This window comes from Zeugodacus cucurbitae, chromosome 4 (genome assembly GCF_028554725.1).
Source record: "Zeugodacus cucurbitae isolate PBARC_wt_2022May chromosome 4, idZeuCucr1.2, whole genome shotgun sequence".
Lineage (NCBI taxonomy): Eukaryota > Metazoa > Arthropoda > Insecta > Diptera > Tephritidae > Zeugodacus > Zeugodacus cucurbitae.
This window is the reverse complement of record NC_071669.1, coordinates 60,909,235-60,932,116: the sequence shown is the minus strand read 5'-3', so window position 1 is coordinate 60,932,116 and position 22,882 is coordinate 60,909,235. Positions and strand designations below refer to the sequence as shown.

Genomic DNA, 22,882 nt, shown 5'->3' with positions numbered 1-22,882 from the left:
TGATTCTGTCGGTCTGAAAAATGTTAACTTCTAATCAATATATATTATGATTGGTATCGACATGATTACTTCAAAGTTAAATCCGAATTCATCAGTGTCGGTGTCAAGTATAATCGATAAATTATTTTTTGTACATAATTTCATCTCAGAATCATTATTTGATATTACTTACTTTCTTATTTAAGTAAGTTGCAAAGAACGCTCGCTAAACTAATAGCCTTTTCAGATATGAGTTAATTGATCAATTGAAGCGGGCTTTGCTCTATTGAAGCGCTGGTTTAGATAAAATAAAATCTTATTTTACTACATTTATTTTTAATTGAATACAAATCGAGCTGGAACTGGAATGTAACTTTGCTGGTTGTTGTCCACGCTGTAAATTTGGTTGTTGATAAAATAGCAATCAGAAACTGATGAAACTTCATTATGAAACTTAATATGAACAGCAAAAACAAAAATGTATAACAACTGATCGTTAATCGAGTAGGAGCGAAGCAGTGCGAAAGCCAAAAAAAGGTTTCTCAATTTTAACCTTAATGTACTAAATTTATTTGGCTGTGGGTAAATGCTTTAACGAAATACTTGTAAAGCAATCTTCAACTCTCGTTCTGGAATAGAGATATAGATATGGTTCGATCCTAAGATTTGATAAATTTAGTTTTTTTATTGGTCTGCCTAAGAATCTTATATAACACATGTATAAAACCGGTACAAACTTGAGTACCACGGAAATATTTCGTACAATAAATAAATATTAGACTGTTAATGTCAATTAATTTATACCTGCGCACAAATTTACATACATATATGTATGTATACAAGTATATTATGCAAATGACTTGGAAACCGTTGCGCTACATCGAACAATTGCTTATTCAAGTGAAACATTACTTGAAATTTGCATTTGCGCAGGCGCATATAACCATTGTAGCGGAGGAAGTATTTATTGTAATATTTACTTGATTAAATATGTGTGTACAAGGAATCGATTTATCTATGTGCATATATAATAATACCAGCTGCACTGTACTGTAATCATACGAGTATATCAATATAATTGTTGGCATTGAATTAATAACGGTTGGGGGCAACTTAGTATGAAGTGCAACTGCTTGTTGGCGGGTTTTATGAAAAATAATATACTGGTATATATGAAAATATGAATAAAAACATATTTTAAAATTATTAATTTTTTTCTCTTAATATAAAAAAACTATTTATTTTTTTTTAATTAAAAATAAATTTTTATATATTTTTTAAAATAAATTTTTACATAATTTTTTTGAATTTTAAATATTTTTTTACTTTTATTGGTCTACAACTTTGCTTCCGCCGTTTTTATGTAAATTTAAGGCTTTTTTTTCACTTAGGACAGCCTCACCGTACGTATGCGAAAGCATTCGATGAGCCTCAGCCGCACTTTTCTTGGAATTAAAAAAGAAAAGCGAAATTTCCCGCAAATGTCGAGAATTCGGCTGAAAAGTGACATTTTCAGTTGAGAATAAGTTTCGGATGCAAACAGATCTTTACAAAATTTAGTTGAGTTAATGTTGACACAAATGTCCAAGATCGATATAAAACGATTTAATCGATTTAATCGACCAGTGCTTGACCCTAGAGACATCTATTGGAAAACGGCGGAAGCAAAGTTGTAGACCTAATAAATATATATTTTTATATTTAGTCTTTAAAATATTGAGAAAAAATATTAATTTCATGGAATTTATATTTACACTAAATTACAACAGTCACAATATTCTGACATAAAATTATTACTGAGTACATATATTTTGTGAATACACTTACACACAAATGTTCATATGTCCACAGAATATATGAAAATTCATAAAAAAGTGTATTCGCCTGTCCATTTCTTCACGACAATCCAACAGTGACAGTGACAAGTGTTGTTGTCTGTGTCAATGACATTTAAAAATATCACAAAAATTCTCAAGAACTAAAAGTAGAATTTTAAGTGAGTTATTTACAACACTTTAAATTTTACAATTTTAAATTTTCCTGCAATTTATCTGTGTCTTAAAGCATTTTTTGTTTTTGTATTTCTCGTAAAAAAATCTCACAAGCAGCTAAAGTATGTACATAAATATTTTTAATTTCACTAGCGAAATGGGAACAATTTTGACGACACTGGAAAAATGCGACCTTGAAATAAATTGTAAAATGTTAAAGAAAGAAAAGGTGATAATTAGTACCTAAATTTCAGTGCAGACGATGAAAATATGTAGGTCAAAGAAATTGAAATATACGTTGGCTTAATGAAAATTATTAAAAGATAATAATATTAAACAAAGGGTGTATTTGTAAGAGGTATATATATTATTCAATATCTATAGATTTATTTCATCGTCGAAGATTGATATTACGGTAAATATCTTTTTGTACAATGATCTCAGAACCGGAAAAGGTCTGACTTTACAGGCTATAAATGGTTTAGAAAATTCATACTCCAGCGATAAAGTCTATCCGTGACCAATCACTAAGTTCTCGCGAGCACTTACCTCCCTTTATTACTCAGAAATCAAAATTCAAAGCTCAGTTTGTTTTAAAATTTGGACCTTTCACCACTTTTTTAATAATTTTTTGGGTGGTTTGTAACAATTATTTCTTGCACATAGTCTGCTGATGTTTATTTTTGATTTTTCTACACATATTTGTTTCCAACTCATACTATATTTTTTAGTTTTATCAATCCTTCATATTTGGTTCACAAGCTCGTATAACGAAGACGTAAACACCCAGTAGGTTTTATTGTATTTTTTGTGTTGAATAACTTGTCTGACCTTTCTTTTCGTTTTTTAGTAAGACTCTTAGACTCTTATGTATTTCAATTTTGGCGTGGCGGTGTTGTGCCAATAGCATAAATTAGACCCACCAGTAGCACTGAGAGCTGTGCGGCTTTGGCGGCAAAGAAGGTCTGTTAAATATAAAAGACAATTCGATGTCATGATTTCTGTTTAACTAGTATTTTTCGACCGACCTTTCTTATATAGAGCGCCAGCGTTTCCTTACCACGCATCGAATGCCATTCGAAACCTCGATACAACCAAATCGCTGGCCAAGTTAGTGTAGCAGTCAGTAGGAAAGGTGAGGCGGCCTCCATAGCCGCTTCAATATCACTCCTGTGCATCAAACGGCGTACCTCCTCACCGAAGTTGACTTCACGCGGCGCTGTGCTCATTTTTGGACAAATAACGTTTAGTTTTATTTTTAAATTTTAATTTATAAATCAACTCACCCATTTCGGCGTTAACCGATTGCGAGCTCTTAAACTGAAAGAGATTTTTGAAGAACGACATTTTGTTTTTACCACGTGTTCAATAAAGTGTTAGGCTTAATAAAAAAGTGCAGTTCCAGCACTTCAGATCTAACAGATCGGATCAAATTTTTTAGTTTATTATTTTTTTTTTTAGAATTCTCACACACCACTTAGTGAACTTAGTGCTCTCTCTCAATTAAATCTCTATTTTGGCACTCGTAATTGTTACCACCATAATTTGAAAATGCAATTTTACAGTTTTACAAAGTCTTGAAGAAATAACAAAAATCTGGTTTTGAATTTTTTTTAACCAAAAAATTTTATATATTTTTTTAAGTTTTTATTCAACAAATGCCAAAAGTAAGCTATCAAAAATGTAAAGCGTTTGCCATAACCACCTTAAATGCCGAATTCTACAGTAATTTTTCTCGAGTTTTTCAAGTTAGAAAATAATTTGGATTGAATACATTTTTCCATTTAATTCTCCTTTTCTGCATGTAAACCAAAAGTCTTCAAGTCTCATACGTCAGTATAGCGCCCGCTGTGCGTTAAGTTAATCAATAACGGTGTTTTTCGAACGGTAGTCTTCCTCGTTGAAGCCTTGTAACATATTATTGACCTTAAGCAGTAGTGGACTCTCCTCGTACACCGCAAACATTAGACCCACACCGAGTATGGTGAATTGCATGAGCTTGGCATGGTGAAAGGTCTATAAAGGAAGAGAAAAATTCTACATAAACTATTCATTGATATTCCCTCGTCTTAATTTTACCCGGTTGATGTAAGTCACCAGCGAGCGTTCCACATGCGCTCGATTACTCCAATCCATGCCTCTATAAAGCCAATAGGCGGGCCATGCTATGAAACTGGCGAATACAAATGGGCGTGCACGCGCCATTTTCTCCTCGAAATCCAGCGGCGCATTGTTTTGTAGAAAGTCGCGAAACTCCGATGCGTACGATATGGGTTCGGGTTCTGCAAGCGAAGAACAACAACCACACGTACCGATATTTTCCTCGTTAAGCAGTTCTGTGGCAACAAGCAAGATATGTATGTACTTATGAGCATTGCATTAAACATGTCAAATTCTAAAGCTTCTGACAAAAAAATCTAAAAGCTGGTTCAAGAACGAGCTTAGAATATTAACACAAATCTTCTATTTTACTTTAAGAACAAATTACAGCGCCCTGCAGTTCTGACAGTTCTTCATGTTGCCACAGTTGAAGTTTTGAAATTTCAAAAACACATAAAACGTTGCCTACCTTTTGGCGGAGAGCTGCTGAGGAATGGTATCTTCATGTTTTATTTGCAAACGATTATTTCCAATATTGTAACAGTTAATTTAGTTAGTTACACCGTTTTTGAGTTAGTTACACTGTTGATTTTTTCCTCACGTCTCAAGCACACCTATTGGCGCAAACTCATAATACGTATGTTTTGTAAACAAATTTTGTAAATTTTGCACAATTCCGAATTGTTTGTAAGCCAAGTTTTTTTTACTAGAATTTGATTATTTGAATTTTCATTTTTCAAATTGGAAATTTGTATTATTTTTAAATCAAAAGTGTCTATGATTCTATAAACGCTTGACGGAGTTTTGAAGTGTTGAACATTTTCTTTAAACAGACATTTTTTTTAGAATTTTTAGTCTTAAATATATTGGTCTGTTCGTGGTGTCTTTAATTATACTATTTTTATGTCTTTTGGTAGTCGTTATGGAGTCCGAATAGAAATCTACTTCGAAAGTTATCGATTGTAGGTCCAAAGGTATCTGTCGAAGTTATCTGTAGCTCTGTTCCAAAACTTTTTCCCTCTGAGACTACTTATTTTGAACCCAAATTTATAGTTAAGTTCAGTCGTATAGACCATTTGAATGTTGCTAGGAAAAGTTCAGTCCTTCGTCGAATTCTTTCTCTCTCTATATTCTCTTATTCTATCAGAAATTAATTTTCTTGACCTGTACTGATACATTTTGGCTCTATTCAAAGCTCCAAGAAACGGGCAACAAATAGATACTGCCTAGAACAATAAAGAATCCCTACTTATTTCTTTAAATGTATGGGAAGTTAATAGCTCTCATCCTGCGAAAAGGCATATTATGAACCCGAATGCCTGTTGGTGAGGAACTTGGCTTTGAACATTTTCTTTAAACGGAAAAAAGTGTTAGAACTTTTTGTCTTAAATATATTGGTATCTTCGTGGTGTCTTTAATATACTATTTTTATGTCTATCGAATCCAATCGAATCTGTTTCGAAAGTTATGAATACCATCACATAGGATCTAAGGTATCTGGCACTAGCTCTGTTCCAAAACTCTTACTTTTTTTTAGACTACTTATTTTGAACCCATATGTGTAGTTAAGTTCAGTCTTATAGACCATTTGAATGTTGCCAAGAACGGTCCTTCGATCGTCTTGTTTCTCTATCTATCTCTTATTCTCTCCTGGACTGTTTTTCTGACCTGGACTGCTCGATTCTGGCTTTTTACAAGACTCCAAGAAATTGCCTAAAAAACCCAAAGAATCCCTAAGGATCTCTTAAAAATGTATAGTAAGTAAGATTAATAGCTCTCATCCTGCGAAAAGGCATATTTCGAACCCGAAGGCCTGTAGGTGAGGAACTCGGTTTTTGTTACAGACATTTTTTTTATTAATCCCAAAATGTCGATCCCGAATTTTTGCCGGATTTTCGGGATTTAGTACATGTAGATATATTTAGATTACAAAAAATCATACTAAACACAAATAGAAAATAGTATGTTTTATAAATCCTGAAACGTCAAACTCGGGATCCCGAATATTTTCGAGGTTCAATACATATTAAAATTACAAAAAATCATACTAAACTCAAATAGCAAATATTTTAATAGAAAATTTGTCGGAAGTTATGAAATACAATGTTGCTCGTTGTCCATGAAGTCGTGCTTAGATGATGGTGTTTTTCATAGGTTTGCCTGTTAGTTCAAGTTATAACTGTTTTTTCGCAAAAGAGAAATTATCTACGGTGACACAGTACACACTTTTTCTTATATCTTCATGCTAGATATTTATGTATGTCCAACGGTGCTTCTATTATAGGCGCATGTACAGTTATTTAGGTTAATTTGATTTGTACAAACACATATGTTTCTTGTACAAGGTAAGTTTTAATTATTTATTTAACGTGTTTTAAGCTGTCTATTTTTTATTTTTTTGTATTTTTTCACTTCTGCTTTGAGTTGTCATTGTATTGTCTTTCACTTAATTGCTGTTCGGGCGTTTTTGCGTGCGCATTCGTGGCTAATTTTATCATTAGCCAACTTGTACTTATCAAAAAACACATACCCGCATTAAAAAGTACCTGCACGCACTGAAAAACAGAAGGTACTTCTCTAGTGATAGCACCCGCTTTGTTTTGTTGTCATTTGTTTTTCCTAAGCATGCAACGGTATTTGAGTGACATGTCGGCGATTTTGTTTTTACATTTTAATGCGTAAATTTCTATTTCACGCGCGTGATTGACTCCTTTCAGCAGTCGTAAAGTAGCAGATATCTCAAAAAAAAAAAATTAAGTGAACAGCTGTTTCACATTTATTACCTGAGACTCGTGCGTAATTCGTCTTTATTTTGACTTATTATTGGATTTCTTCTTGCTGACCAATTCAATATTGTCTATTTTCTAACATGAAACTCGCCTAAATGTGTTTTCTATCGATCTATATTAAATGCGCTGTCTGTTTCAATTTATATATAGTACACTATACACATATGTATATCTTTTATATATATATATATATATATATATATCGTGCAACGCTAATGTATTTGCGCTCGTTTGCCAAATGTGCCAGTAGTTAATAGTATACACATAAGTACTTAAAAATAAAGTAAAAAAAAATCAGCAGTAATTTCTACTTGGCACTTGTGGGTGACGCAGTTCATTGACTGAGTTCGACGAAAATAATTGCCAACACACGAGTTGAGTTTTTTGTTTCTGAAAATCGATACATTTTCTGGTGCACTTTATCGCTACTTTTATTATTTTCCACAAAGGATAATAAAATGGTCTCGCATTGAAAGCTTCAATCAAAATATTTACCAATTTTTTATACTTTTTCTTAGTTATTTTCCTTAATTGATATTTTATATTTAACTAGATCTCTTTTCTCATTATTTTGGAGTCATACATATTTCAGTTATAAATCCCAATATATTCTTATATAAATACTAGTGGCCGGGCCACGCATTGCTGTGGATAAGGTATATATATGTAAAATCCTATTTTGGTTAACTTTGTTATATCCCTTTTTTTTTAACTACTATTTTTTAGTTGTTGCAAAAGTCCGATTTTGGCCATCAAGAATACCAACCTTCTAATAGTATCAAGATTTAAGTGTGAACTAAGTTATATTAGGGTATCTAGATCAAATTATCGCTTGACCAAAGGGACGACCGGACAGACGGATGTTGAGCTGTGACCACGTCCACTTACTTAAAAATGTATGAATCCTAATGTCCTTCTGTGCTCTGAATATCTGTTGCAAAAGTCTTATTTTTTTCACTTATTTTTTTAATTTTTGGCATTTGTCAGGTTTTGTCTATCTACAATACAATCTCATATTGCTAATAGTAACGTGTATGAAGTTTTATTAAGATATCTAGATTTCAAATCAAATTATCGCTTGATCGAATAACCAAATAGACAGTCGGTTGGACATTGCGATTCAAATTTGAATTTTGAAATATAAACTATCCTATCTTTTAAGTTGGACCAAACTGCAGACATTTGCAAAATTTCATTAAAATCGGTTCAGTAGTTTAGGCGTAATCTTATAGTAATACTATATTACAGATCTATAAATTGGTTTTGTAGAAGATTTTAGAAGAAATATTAGAGGCTCAAAGTAGTCATTGAGCAGATTTTATTTCTTTAGTGTGATAGAACTTCGAACATTACCCATTAATGATAAAATATGCCAAGTAAATCTGTCTATGAAATCTCAGCATCATTTCTGAACTACAGTTCTACTGTAAATCTACCTTTGATTATCTCAGCTTAATCACCTATTTAAAAAGGAACATCAGATGATCAGAAAACAATTCTTAATTGCCGTACTTTGGGGGTATTGACAGAGAATAAGCCTAAGATTCCTTATTTGAACTTTGATAAAACAATGTACGAGTTCTATTTTATAAGATAATGTTACAAAGTCACGAATGTAAAGAATGAAGAATATCTATGGTAATTGAACGTTATTGAAAACGCAGCTTTATAGATCTGTTGTCAAATTATATCCATAAAACAAAAAGCTCATCTTAAAGAGCGCCTTACATTAGTCAGTTAAGAATACCAAAAAACAGTCGAGTTAAAAGAGTACAGATTATGGATTAAATCATAGAAAGTTCTAGGGATTGAGATTATCCAAGATAAGTTCAAAGATTCAACGCTTTTATCTGTGAGGCTATCATTGTTGCAATAAATATTAAATTAAAAATAATGCTAGACTAATAACGGTAAATTTAAACAACAGTAAAAAAGATCTAATCAACGAAAATTTTCTAATTTTCAATGTTCTTTCAATATTAACATCAAATTCAAAAACAATAACTTCCATCAAACGGTTTTTACTAATTGAACGAGCGGATATGACGATATTAGCCCTAAGCTAGGAATAAATGAGTTGCACTTAACAACACCTAAATGCATTAAGAATATAATTTGACCTCATTCTAACAACTAGCGCTATGTTTGAATTATACAAAAAGGAAAATAGAAATTCATTAATAATCACATAGTTAAAATGTTAAGCCCGATTAAAATAGAGAAGTTGTTTACATAGCGGCTTACTAACTTAAATACTGTTACGGCATCTTAGAGGTATCAGCATCCCACTGTGTCTAAATTGGAGTGTTGTGGTAACGGAATAGCTACCAGCAATCCCCGCTTTGAGGCTTATGCTAACTCATTAGCATATGGTCAAGAGCCGTAAGCGAGAGTTGAAGTAGAGTTGAGAGAAGAAATTTTTTAGAGGTAGCAGCAGGGGTCCACGGAGAATTCGATATCTAAATGTAAGAGTTAGGTATGTTCAATAAGAATCTTGTGGGTAAAAACCGCTTGTTATTATTATTGTTTTCATTTATTTGTTGTTATGTTGCATTAAGCGTAAGTCGGTAAAGCGTGTAAACAATGAGAATAGAAAGGGCGCATTAAAGTTTTGGAAGAATATATGTAATTTATGGTCTACGATATCACCTGCCACAAGCATATAAATATGAGAATTATGCACAAACATCAAACAAATTTAGCTTAAGAAATGATGTTGATAAAAAAGTGTGCAGAGTTGCATCAACCATTAAAGCTTTAAGTAGAGAATATGGAAATAAAAAGTAAACTAAAACGAAGACTAAGCCTCTTGTTGCAAGCCAAGCCGTTGTCATCCGACTTAATGCAGCAATTTATAACACAATGTGAGGTTGTTGATAGTCGATCAGTAAAGCTTGTTCTAGCAAGCTTTTGACTATGAAAAACTTCAAATAATTATCGAAACTAATTTTTAATTTTCACAAAGCAGAAAATTTCTAGAATGTTGTAATAAACAACTGTTGATAACACTTGTTGAACAACATTTTTGTTGTTATTTTTTCTGTTTTAAAACATTTTTGTTATTTTTGTCTATCTTACAACATTTTTGTTTTCTGTTTTCTTTCTTACAACATTTATACACCTACTAATATGTTACATGGTCGTAAAAAGTGCTTTTATGGCTTTCATAAATATTTCTACACTTGTAGATTCCATGTTATGTGTCAGTTCGTTGTCTTATTTTTGTATTTTATGTAATTTCCTAGTATATCCAATGAACTTGTCAACCATTGAATTTATGTGCAACACTTAAGCGTTGATTTGAGCTTTGCTTTGGCGGTTAAGCGCTGCGCTTAGAAGTCTTTAGAATAACAAATGCTGTCACATTTTATTGCTTTTGGGGAGCGCATATTTTATATGTTTGCGTTGCACGTGTCTAATACAATAATATTGATGAATATTTATTTTATAGAATTTTAATGGAAATAATTACTTTTTAAAGTTAGCTTGTGAGGTAAATAAATATATATGTATGTAAATATAATATTAGAATATAATTTATGGCATATTTAGTCTAATAAATACTTAAATGTTGCGTTAATAAAATAGAATTTCATAACCGGAAGTGATTCTATAGTTTGCCGACAGATTTCTTATGAAGTTCAATAACCTCAATTTTCAAAAAAAAATCAAAATATTCACACCATAAATTTTTTCATAGATTTTCCATTAGAAACTATTTTTTAGTCAGAATTATACCTTCAAGAATTACCAGAATGAACTAGAAATATGATATGGACAAAAAAATGTCGTCGATCTGTCTGATCTTTATATAAGACAGATGCCTAGTTTACTTTGAGAATTTTTCACAATATTTTCATCATACAAGTTGTCAAAAACTATTTTAGATTTATAGTAAAACCTGTCTAAGTGCCTTTGCCCAAGTTACGCGAGTGCCCATGTTATGAAGATATGATTGTTTGTATTATATTATGTTGCTACAGATAATTTGGTCCAATTTGAGCGAGTGTCCAAATTATAAGGGTGTCCAACTTTAAAGGTTTTACTGTATTTGATAAATGAAATAATAGAATATATACCCAGGTTCTAGAGATTATTCAGACTTTTTTCCTAAGCTGTAAGCTGTATATATGTATATGGTATGAATGATCTATAGTACTCATGTTTCCTGTAATTCTTTTCGGTCTAATTGATCAAAGATTCCTTTTTGAAGAAGAACTTGGAATGATCTTTCCACAAAAGCAGTTTGTTATATACATTATCTCATCTCATCACCAATATCTAATCTAGATGTTGAGAACAGCTCAATCTAACCTAAAAACACATAAGATCTAACACTCCAACTCAACGAGTTGTCATCTTAAAGTCTTCCACAGACCAAAACAACACTTTATTGGTTAATTTCAACGCAATTGTGAGCTAATATCATTACCTAACACACAATTAGGTCAGGATCACACGATTTAGAAAGGCATTTCACGCAGATATTTATTTCACATCAAAAAGAGAAAAAAGTAAGAAAAACACAAATTCAATCGACAACTTTGAATGTGCAACGTCATGCCAATTGGACTGGCGGCGACACTATGCCGCCGCTACTTGCCACACATCCCGACACATGCACTCTCGTACACTTAAAAGTCAATCAGTTTGTACGCACCAAACCAAATTAAACCAATTACGTGTGTAAAAGCGCTGAGTATAAAAATCAAAAAAACAACAACAACAAATAGTAAAACAACGTTAGAATTGAGAAAAACCGTTGCCTTTACCTACTTAAATAAATAACGAAATTGTACACATTGCAAATAGTAAAAAACGAAAAAAAAAACGGTTAAAAAATACAACAATGTGACTTTGCTAGTTTGTAACATTCTGTTGGCTTTGAAAAGCCAGCACCGACGAGAGGCGTAAAAGCAGGTGCGTACAATTTCTCCTTCAAACACAACGAACTGCATTGACTTTTCCATAGAATAAATAAAAAGGAGAGAGGTAAAAGTAGACATGAGTACATACATATTAGTTGCAGTACAATAACGGTACTTTTGTATTGCTTTACCTTATTGCTGTTGCTTAGTTTGTTTCCGAAATTGTAAAAAAGATTGTGCAAAAAAAGCAAAATCAAATAAGTCGCAACAAGCAAAAACGTAGACTGACACAGGAACTATGCAAACATAAAAGGCAACAATGTGGCAACATTGCAAAAAAAGTTGTTTTGAATGAGAATTGAAAAAGGTTGTTGCATTCAGCTGAATTGAAGGTGAACAGCATTTTTTCGTGCATTATTTGTTATTGTTTATTTTCATTGTTTGTTGCAATACTGTATAAGAACAGTGAAGGCTGACTGAAGAAGGTTTTAAAATTGTTCTATTGATTGAGTTTTTCTCAAATATCTTCTAAACGCAGCTTTAATTTCTACTTAGTTAGGTATAAAAAACAGTTTAAAACTTTAATTTCAGCTAGAACTGACAATTTTTAAATTTTAGAGGTTGCCACCTGTTTAGAATTTTTTAGTCAAAATATGTTACTTTTTCCATTAAGGCAGCGTACAGGTTAAAATAATACCTGAGAAGGCTTCGAACTTAATCTTACAGCTGAAAACAGTTTTTGAAAAGGGTTGCCACCTATTTGATAAAAATCTATAAAATTAATTTGATAAAATAAATAATAAATTACAATTTAGGTATTAAATTAAACTTTTAAGAGTAATATTATCGGAGTTATAACTGCGAAGAGTTGCCACTTGTTCGTAAATTTTAATTTTCATAAATTGGAAATAATCAAACGGAGACTTCAACCATTAAAATCAATTATTTTCTCAACAACAACAGCAAAAACACTTCTGTCAGAGTTTATTGATATTTCACCTAATTTTCAAAGGAAGAAGAAGAAATCAAATCAAATATGATTGTCATGAAATTACAAAAAAATCGTGATGATGAATGGACAAAAAGTAATCAACAAATAAATTGAAAAATTCGGCAAAGTAAACATTGAAGTGTCAACGGGTTTTCAATGCACAGTAAATAAATTGAGAAAGATAACAATTGACACTAAATAAATTAAAAAAATATCCATAATTGAGCTGCTGTAACGTATATCGAATATTATTACCGTAAAAGTAACTCAATCAAATATATGTCTAGCGTAGGCTACTCATTGAAATGCCTAATAAAGTGTAAACATATTATAGAAAACTATTTTCGCTTCTTTGAAGTGTAATAGAAAAGGTTCTTAACGGTAATTATAAAACATAAATACTTTTGAGTCTCACCGTTTTCAATTTTTTCTCCTCACCACTCAACTGTCACTCATCTTGTTTGGCATTTCGATTTATTTGCTCGCTTACCTGTCTGTATATGGTATTGTGTAATTAGAAAATCATCGAAAAAGATGGCAAGCTCTTGAAGTCGGTACTCAAAAAGTCAAGTGATGTCGTCTCATCACGCATTCATACATATTTAGGCATAGTAATCAATTTGTGTGATCTATAATTGTTTTTGATCTAATCTGAATAGTTTCGAAATAATAAAATGAGATGCGAAAAATTTAATAAAAAAATATTTTAATTCTACTAAATTTCTATTTAAATTACTTTTCTTAATTGAAATTAGAATTTTCTTTAGAAAATTTATATTTATAGTTGGTCAATTAAATCGAGTAAATACTAAATTAAAAGAAATTCAATACATTAAATATTTCCAACAATCTCTTAAATCTGTATGGACTTTTTTCCATACTGCTGCTACGTCGTTGCCGCTCTTGTTTTTAGTTTACCACCGTTTTCTTTCTTTCATAATCACTTTCTTGTTAAGAACCATTGGAATGTCACAATCCCTCGTTCTCACGTTATTAATTAGATCCTTTGTGAGTTACCTGCATGCATTCCTCTTACATTCCTATGCATTTAGTGCGGCGCTTCATTTCTCCCCTATCTCAAACAAGCATCAATTGATCCTTCTCTAAATATGCCAGGAATTCAATTGCACTTCAATGCACTTTTAATGATTAGTTGTAATTCTCGGTTATTTGTTTTTGCTTTCCGTTACTGAATCACTGACTTTGAGGTTACTTAGGGATGTGCTGAGAAACTGTAGTTTTTTAGGGGTGTTTTTTAGTTCTCGAAAGGCTGTAAGCAGGTAGGGAGAATGGTATTTGAATTTTTTATGCTGAGAACTAATAAAAATTATGTAGTATGAACGGTGAGTTATCAAGAATCGAAGATTGCATCATGCTTCATTGACACTACATTCCTGTAATGGCATTTGTTTGTGGCAAATTTGTTGTACTTTTACAGCGTTATTTCAATTAGACGAACTATTGTCGGTTTACTTTATTGATATGCCAGTTTTTAACTGTCATCTGTCTGTCATAAGTCATGTTTATCAAGATTTTATTGGAAATAATGTTGCAATTTGTTCTGAAATAAAATTAAATAGATTAATTTAAATCACAAATTGCGTTCCAAAATAAAAACAAAATCGTCTCAAAAAATCATCCGTCAGATTTTGAAGGTCACATACCAACACTTTCGTCTACACATTCGGACACAATCGCCGAAAAAAAAACATTATGCTAATATCAGTTATTGTCTTTGTAAACCCTTTCTGACAGTTCGATGAATTGCGTTAAAAATATTCTCAACAAAAAGGAGCACGCTTCATTACAAAATAAAAACAAACCTGACAGCACGACTTTAAGTCAGTTGAGAAAAAATTCTTATAAGAATTAAAAAAACAGACACCAACAACAACAAAAACGCATAAAAATGCATTGTTCGTCAGTTACGACGATATGCAAAACAATTAAATACCGATGCATGAATAATAAATCGAGTGAAGAAACAAAAATAAGGAAAAAATGTAAAAAGGAATGCCACGGAAAAAGGGTAGGGTGCGCGAGTGAACCAAGTTAAGGCACAAAAATAACAATGATTTATTGGTGACAAGCAGAAACACAGGCAACACAGACACGCATTTCGGAATATCTTTTTTCCCTGTACCCACATTTGTTGCGTGCCCACAGTGTTGCATGCATTGCGTGCAGGCATGCGTGAAATGAAAAAGAAAAAAGGTCTAAAAAAATTACAATAAGCAAAACAAACCATTTGATGTGGGCTTATCAGAAATTTTAAGGCAATTTAATTCTTTTACTTTTTTATTATGATTGTGCGTGAAGCGCGAAACGCATGAATTATTGAAATTTGTAATTGATCGCTGACATTAAAAATCATACGAAATTCACTCAAATGTGGAGGGGGAGAAAGTTAGAATTTTGATGGTCAGTTGAGCGAAATGTAAAGACAAGTGAGGGCGGGTGGATGTAATAAATAAAGTAAACAGTTTACGAAACAAACCCATCTCAAATGAAATATATTCAAATATTAATTTTTTACGCACCTTTACCTTTTCCCCGCTGAATTTCGTACAAAAAAGTTGTTGGAATTAATAAAAAGGTGGTATAAGAGAAATATATCACCTTGCTCAAGTGAATATAGTCTTTGAATACGAGGATTTGTCTAATGTACAAATAGCTAACAGGAAATATAAAAAATTTATTTTCTGTTCAAATTCTGTTTCGTAGGTGTTTGTAAAGGCGTGACGCTATTAAGTGAATACTGAAGCGATAAAGAAATAAATGCTGTTTTTTTTGAACAATAGTGCGGAGATAGAGCAACTCCCTAAACGGATTTTTATAACGGGTGATTTTTTTGAGGTTAGGATTTTCATGCATTAGTATTTGACAGATCACGTGGGATTTCAGACATGGTGTCAAAGAGAAAGATGCTCAGTATGCTTTGACATTTCATCATGAATAGACTTACTATCTGCCACAACGTCGAATTTTCAGTGAATGGGCCCTAGAAAAGTTGGCAGAAAATCCGCTTTTTTATCGACAAATTTTGTTCAGCGATGAGGCTCATTTCTGGTTGAATGGCTACGTAAATAAGCAAAATTGCCGCATTTGGGGTGAAGAGCAACCAGAAGCCGTTCAAGAACTGCCCATGCATCCCGAAAAATGCACTGTTTGGTGTGGTTTGTACGCTGGTGGAATCATTGGACCGTATTTTTTCAAAGATGCTGTTGGACGCAACGTTACGGTGAATGGCGATCGCTATCGTTCGATGCTAACAAACTTTTTGTTGCCAAAAATGGAAGAACTGAACTTGGTTGACATGTGGTTTCAACAAGATGGCGCTACATGCCACACAGCTCGCGATTCTATGGCCATTTTGAGGGAAAACTTCGGAGAACAATTCATCTCAAGAAATGGACCCGTAAGTTGGCCACCAAGATCATGCGATTTAACGCCTTTAGACTATTTTTTGTGGGGCTACGTCAAGTCTAAAGTCTACAGAAATAAGCCAGCAACTATTCCAGCTTTGGAAGACAACATTTCCGAAGAAATTCGGGCTATTCCGGCCGAAATGCTCGAAAAAGTTGCCCAAAATTGGACTTTCCGAATGGACCACCTAAGACGCAGCCGCGGTCAACATTTAAATGAAATTATCTTCAAAAAGTAAATGTCATGAACCAATCTAACGTTTCAAATAAAGAACCGATGAGACTTTGCAAATTTTATGCGTTAAAAAAGTTATCAAGCTCTTAAAAAATCACCCTTTAGTTGAATGAATGAACCGACAAAAAAATCGTAAAAAAATCGGTAAGATAATAAATTTGGGAAGATCGAAATTTGAAAGCACTTCGTCGATCATGATCTTCACAACTGTTATTACAAATGAATTTTTAGTTTGAACAGTATTTCCCTTTAGTTATAATACTGATAGTTAAACCCTTTTTCTTAATGTGTGTCTTGTTAAACGAACGTCCAGTTAAATCATTATGTTCCCAAGTAGTTATCAAATTTCAGTTCTATAACGTGATGTTCTGAATTATATAAAATTTTTCTCAAATTTCACGGCAAAAACAATAATATTTATTTTTTTTATTAAAAATTTAGCATGTCTTATTTAACACATTAAAAATACAACGATATTTCGGATCATCTCAAACAGATCTTTGTCAAGAACTGAAGAAGCAGTAATCTTGGTAATCATTCCTGATCTTTCTGATCATTTACAAGTCCAACCTATTATCAACTTCTCTACTAGTAATGATTATAGATTAGTTAGTATGTAATTTACACCCCTATTGGAAAGTCTTGAGTCAATTCTACTGCCAGTCGACATTCGAAATATGGGAGTTGTTAGTTTTGATTACAAAAGACAATGTTTCGTTGATAATTACTCATAAATTCTTCAAAACCACCTTCATATATCAGTACGTTAGTTGAAACCCGCTCGTTCCATTCGCTGAAACAGAATCAGATCGATGACACTTTGGTTATTTGATTCCCTCTATAGTCTGTTCAAACAAATCAAATGTCATTCAATGTCCAACGACAACTGCTTTCTTTATGGAGAAACATTGCACTTGGCACCTAAAGCTGCATAAACAAATATACAAATATATATAGTGCTAGTTAAGCAAAGAAAAATAATTCCACATAATAATATTTCAATACAAAAAAATTCCAAGAAATGCAATACTCCCTGGGTGTTGGCTGATATCAATGAAGCGTGACATTTCTATTTATTTATATTCAAGTATATTTTACAAATATTAAGTTTATTACGAACACCAGTCACAATCCAATGTTGGCGAAAAAGTGCGCATTCGATTTACAATGAATATATTTAGTATGGGGTGCAGCTTTATTAGAAGGGTCATTGGTAATAAATAGATCGCGGAATATCATCACTAAGTTTTCAATATAGCACTACATAGATTTCAGAGATCCTGAAAGCTCACCAATATACAAATCTTCAACTAGCTCTTTTTATCTCTCTCATTGTTCACCGGAAAGTTTTGTATCGGATGAAACTAAGCAAGAAACAGTTATTTCTCTATAATATACTTCGTTCATTTTTTTGCGATTTGATTCGCTATGTATTCAGCCTTAGACTGCCGTCTCTTTATCGGCATATTCGGAAGCTATAGAAGGAAATTCAAGGCAATAATTTATGAAAGGCTTTTTACGTGATTTTTCGACAAAATAAAGATGAAACGCATTATGATGCTACTGGGATTGGCTGCTTCAAAGAAAAAAATTAAGATAAAAATGGTACAAAACACACCCAGATCGCGTGATAACAGCTTACAAATTGCATAGGGAATATGAACGAACATTTTTTATATATAAATGTTTATTAGATTTAAGCAAAAATAATGCCACATATTCTCAAATGGCTTAGCCTAAACGCATATCCACACAAATATCTATAAATTTCTGATGAGGACGGTCTCGCATGACAATTGCGTAATGCCATGCCGCAAAAAAAAAGGTGTAGGTATGTGAAGATCATATTTTTTTGCTCCGAAAATGTCAACGTACACTCCCTGGAAACACTGACTGAAACAATGCGGAAAAGGGTAAAGAAGATGATTCAGATTTAAGTTTCAGATATGTATTTATGCATAAAATTCTATGGAAAAATATATAAGCCGCCTATAAATAAACAGTTAAACTATGACAGCTCATATTACTTCGTAGGATCACCAGCCATATGATCACTTCAACATTTGTACCTATAATATTATATCTATAAATTGAACCGCCTTTATGTTGAAGCGCTGCTATTGCGTGAACTCGCTACAGTTGCCAAGCTAAATAATAATGACTATAGTAACTTAGTGGGCTTCTACGAGTTTAGTAAGATGAAGATCACTGACACGTTCAGCGCTCAATCAACTGTGAAGATGCACAAACTCAGCATTCATTGTAAAATTAACTTCTCAGACGCTTAGAGGTCTATGGCGCAAACCACAAAAGTCGGTAACCACCACAACATATGCTTACCGTTAACTGTATCAAGTACTACACATTACTGACAGTTCACGATCAGTCAACTAAGATCAAATGTTGCAAACGCTGTTGACCTAATGTAACGGCAAACTGAGAATATACTTATAATATAAGTTGTGGTTTAGATTTCCGTTGCTAATATGAACCCAAATGTCAAAACCGCAAAATTGTCGTCTGACAGTGTTTTCGTGTGAGTTCGTAATGCTTTGTTGGTGCAAAGATCACAAGATCGCCAAGATCAAGGGGGGTTTAATGGATAAAGGTCGCTAACGAGACACATGTGTTGTTTTAATAAAATAAAAATTAAGTTTTTTTTTTAATTTAAAAAGCATAAAAAACCAACAACACTACAGCTCATCCATCACTTTGTTATATACATTTGATATGTTGCATGAGTTATGGCTGAATATGAAATTCTTCGGTGCTTTTTTGATTACTCAATACAGCGCGTGTACTCATTTATCTGTTGTGGAATTAAGCTTGTCAGGTAATTTCATAATCAGTATATGCGGGAGCACACCAAAGAGCGCCAGCCGACATGATCGATCGATGAATTAAAATTATACATAAATTTTTACTTAGTAACTAAGAATACAATTTAATCGAGATGAGGGAAATGTTGATATGGTAGATAATAATTTTTTTTTTTTCGATATTTCGGGAGGTTGAAAGTTATAAATTATTGTATATAATGGAAAAGCTTAATTGTCTTATGTTAATGACTTCAATTTGGATTGCACCAGTCAGTAGCTGAAAAGAGTTGACAATTTTCACTAGAGGATCTTGAGCAGTTTACGAAGATCATGTGTCTGGCCATATCTGAGGGGTCCAGAATACCCAAATTATGTTCCTTGGGTTCTTCGAGTGATCTCAACACCTCTTATTGCATATCAGACCATATCTCCGGCACCATTTGAGCGGTCCAGAATACCCAAATGATGTTCATTAAGTTCTTCGAGAGCCCTCAACAACTCTTTTTGCATATTAGACCATGTCTCCGGCATCAAATGATGTTCACTGAAGTCTTCGAGAGATCTCAACAGCTCTTTTAGCATATGGCACGAGAATGAGATTTTGGGGCGTCGTAACTGATCGTCCAACCTACCGATCTACTGGGTTCTCTGGATACATTGTGCTATACTCACGATATCGGGGAGATCACATGTGAATTGGGATTCTGTTTTTTTATTCGAGAATGTGGTAAATTTTATTATCGTCATTATCGGTTGATTATGAACAGCTGGAACCTGTTGAATTTTTAATTCTCTTCGCCAGATCTTCAGGTTACAAAAACCTTATAAATTTGAAAAAAAAATATATATATTTTTTAAATTTTGAGTCACATTATGAGAACTTTTATTAAATTCAATTCAATAAAAGCAACAAAGTGTTCAACAATCAATTTGTTTACTAATTTTTCGCTTTAATTCCGCATACAAGTCTGTAATTTCAAAAAATGTTTTCCGCAAGTCATACGGATTCTTTATACTCGTATTCCCCCACATTCATTACTCCAAAGTGGTGATTAGCGTTTTGCAGCAAAAAACCAAAATTCCACATACAAATGAATTATGTTTTGTGTCGTTTTCTCGTTCTCTTCTTTGGCAATTACACACAGCATTGCAGCGCAGCGCGGCTCATTCATTAATATGATTGACCTTCAAGATTGTGCGCTGGTGTGCCAAAGTCTTTGTTGCTTTCAACTTTAATTAATTTGTGATCTCCACCGCGTATGGGTTAATAAATGTTTATTGATCGTACATACATATGTACAAACCTTTGTTTTATATGTAAATGATTTTTACATGTTTGTTATTTCTTTGTGTATATATATACATATATATATATATATATATCTACAATATAATATATGGATATGTGTAGCCACAGCGACTTCAGTTGTGCAGCTGCGTTTGTTATGTGTTCATGTCTGTTTGCAAAGTGTTTATTGAGTGGAGTTTGAGCAATTACTGTGCACATACTTGCATTTATGTTTATATACATACATGTATTTGCATGTATATATGTGTATATTTAATTGTTTTATGCACATATCTGTTAATTGCATACATATCTACAATTTTCAATTGATTTTTATTAGCTTGGTTTGATTGCGCTTTAAGGTTAATCAATTTAAAGTTGATTGGTAGTAACTGATTTAATCAATTTTGAAAGTAAATTTCATTTACTGCAGATAAATTCCTTATTGTTAGTGTTTTTATAAAATTTTTCAATTAAATTTTTTTATATTATTTTAAATTAAATTAAATTAAATTAAATTTTTTCATTGTATTAATTAAATTTATAAATTTTTCATATATCGACTTATGCTGTTTTCAAAATTCAGTTAGATTTTATATAAAAAAATTTAATTTTTTTCTGTGAATTTGAGAATTAAAATTTATTTTAATTTTTTATTTAAAATATTTTTGTTTAACACATTTTATGTAATTTAGTTGAAAATTAATTGCATAATATTTTTTATATAATTTAAATTCATTTAATTTAAAAAGCTCATTTAAATAACGTTTAATTAAACATTTTTATTTTTCATTGAATACTTTTTAATTGAAAATATTTTTGTCTACTACATTTAGACATTTTAATTTATACCTACTTAGATACAAATAAAAAAATTAATTATATTTTTAATATACAAAAAATTTATATCGCATTTATTTTTAGGTTTTATATTAAATTGCATTTTTTAATTTTAATATTTTGATTGAAATTTTATTAATTTTATTTATACTTCAATTAATTTTAATTTAATTAATTTTATTTTTATTTTAATTAATTCTATTTTATTTATGTAGAATTTTTTAATATTTTTTTTTCTTAATTTATTTTATTAATTAATTTATAATTTTAAGAAAAATACTCCGGACTCATTCACCATTTCAATACGTTGGAGACAACTCATATATTAACGTTCATTTTATAACTTTTAACTTACTCAAAACATGAAAAGGCAATAAAAACAGTTTGCAGGCACCAAAAATAACGGTCATTTTTCTAAAAAATTGTATGACGAAAAAAATTTCGGTCTTCATATAACCTACTATCTTCTGAAATTCCTGATTTAATTGATGGTTAAAATATTTCAAAACTCTTCCAATGCAACCCTATTAAAAGAAGGTAAATCTTCTGAATTGTTTTTATTCAACTCTTTAGAAGAGCTGAACCTACTTCTCAACCACTATTCACAATTTTATTTGAGATATTATCTTTATTTCCACTCATTTCTTATCCTAATCTCAATAATTACTCCAATAAATTTAACTTTTCACCGACTTACCGCACTTTCAATTTGTGCTAATCAGCTTTCCATTTTCATAGCTTAGTTCTTCACTCGATTTTATGGCCAATGAAATTGCATTTCCATTCGCTTTCAATTGAATTTGTAATAAAAAAATGTAGTAAATTTCAATTAAATTCAATTTGTTCCAACTTAACTGCCGGCCGGGCGCTGCTGCAAAACAATTTCCTCATTTCTGACAGACTGCGTTTTTTATTATTATGCAACACATTAGCGCCACGGCACAGCACTCGCATTTCCTACTGTATCAGTTTCTCTTGCCAGCGGCGCATGCGCAAGCGCATCTTCATTGAAGTTGAGTTTCATGTTTTATGCCAGTGTGTGTGCGTTGCATGCGTGCATGCGTGCTTACGTGCCGTGCCATACCCGGTTGTGCGCACTGCAATGCGTGAGGTGTTGAACGTCTGATCTTATCGAGGCGCACGTTCATTGCTGCCACCTTTTTTTAATACATTTTTTATTATTTATTTTTTTGTGAAAAACTTGCAGCGATCTTACGTTCGTTTTTATGATTCTAAATTTATTGTGAAAAGCAGTAGTAAAATTAATTAAAACACAAAATATGGTGAAGAAAAACCGGGTTTCTTCCATCTACTACAATTACTCTGTCCATTTTGATATTTTACTTTTCTTTATAGTTTTTATGCTGGAAATGGCAGTATAAAAATTTTACTTTCTGCACTTTATCTATTTTAATGTACTTTAGTTTAGATTGAAAACTTTTATTTACACTTTTTTACAACAACTGCTAACTTTTTGTTATAATAATATTTTATATTTTTCTTTTTAGGTAAGTGCTAAGCAATGGTCGTATATTTACTTCCATGTTTTCTTTCGCG

General features: G+C 31.9%; 2 protein-coding genes across 6 annotated transcripts in view; one reads left to right on the top strand and one right to left on the bottom strand.

Annotated features, from left to right (window-relative positions):
* Nucleotides 1-22,882, top strand: part of LOC105220753 (supervillin) — a 363,739-nt gene that overhangs the window by 39,741 nt on the left and 301,116 nt on the right. The gene's annotated exons all lie outside the window — the stretch shown is intronic.
* LOC105220751 (uncharacterized) lies at nucleotides 2,558-4,867 on the bottom strand. 2 transcript variants are annotated; one of them, XM_011197228.3, is made up of 5 exons: nucleotides 4,540-4,867; nucleotides 4,050-4,306; nucleotides 3,257-3,986; nucleotides 2,999-3,189; nucleotides 2,558-2,935 (listed from the first exon to the last, which is right to left on the bottom strand). In XM_011197228.3, exons 1-3 carry the CDS (start codon nucleotides 4,574-4,576, stop codon nucleotides 3,831-3,833), a joined length of 450 nt encoding a protein of 149 aa, XP_011195530.1. In that variant the 5' UTR covers nucleotides 4,577-4,867; the 3' UTR covers nucleotides 2,558-2,935; nucleotides 2,999-3,189; nucleotides 3,257-3,830. The 2 variants fall into 2 exon arrangements, with proteins under 2 accessions (XP_011195530.1, XP_011195531.1); XM_011197229.3 differs by having other exon boundaries at nucleotides 4,050-4,252; nucleotides 4,540-4,861.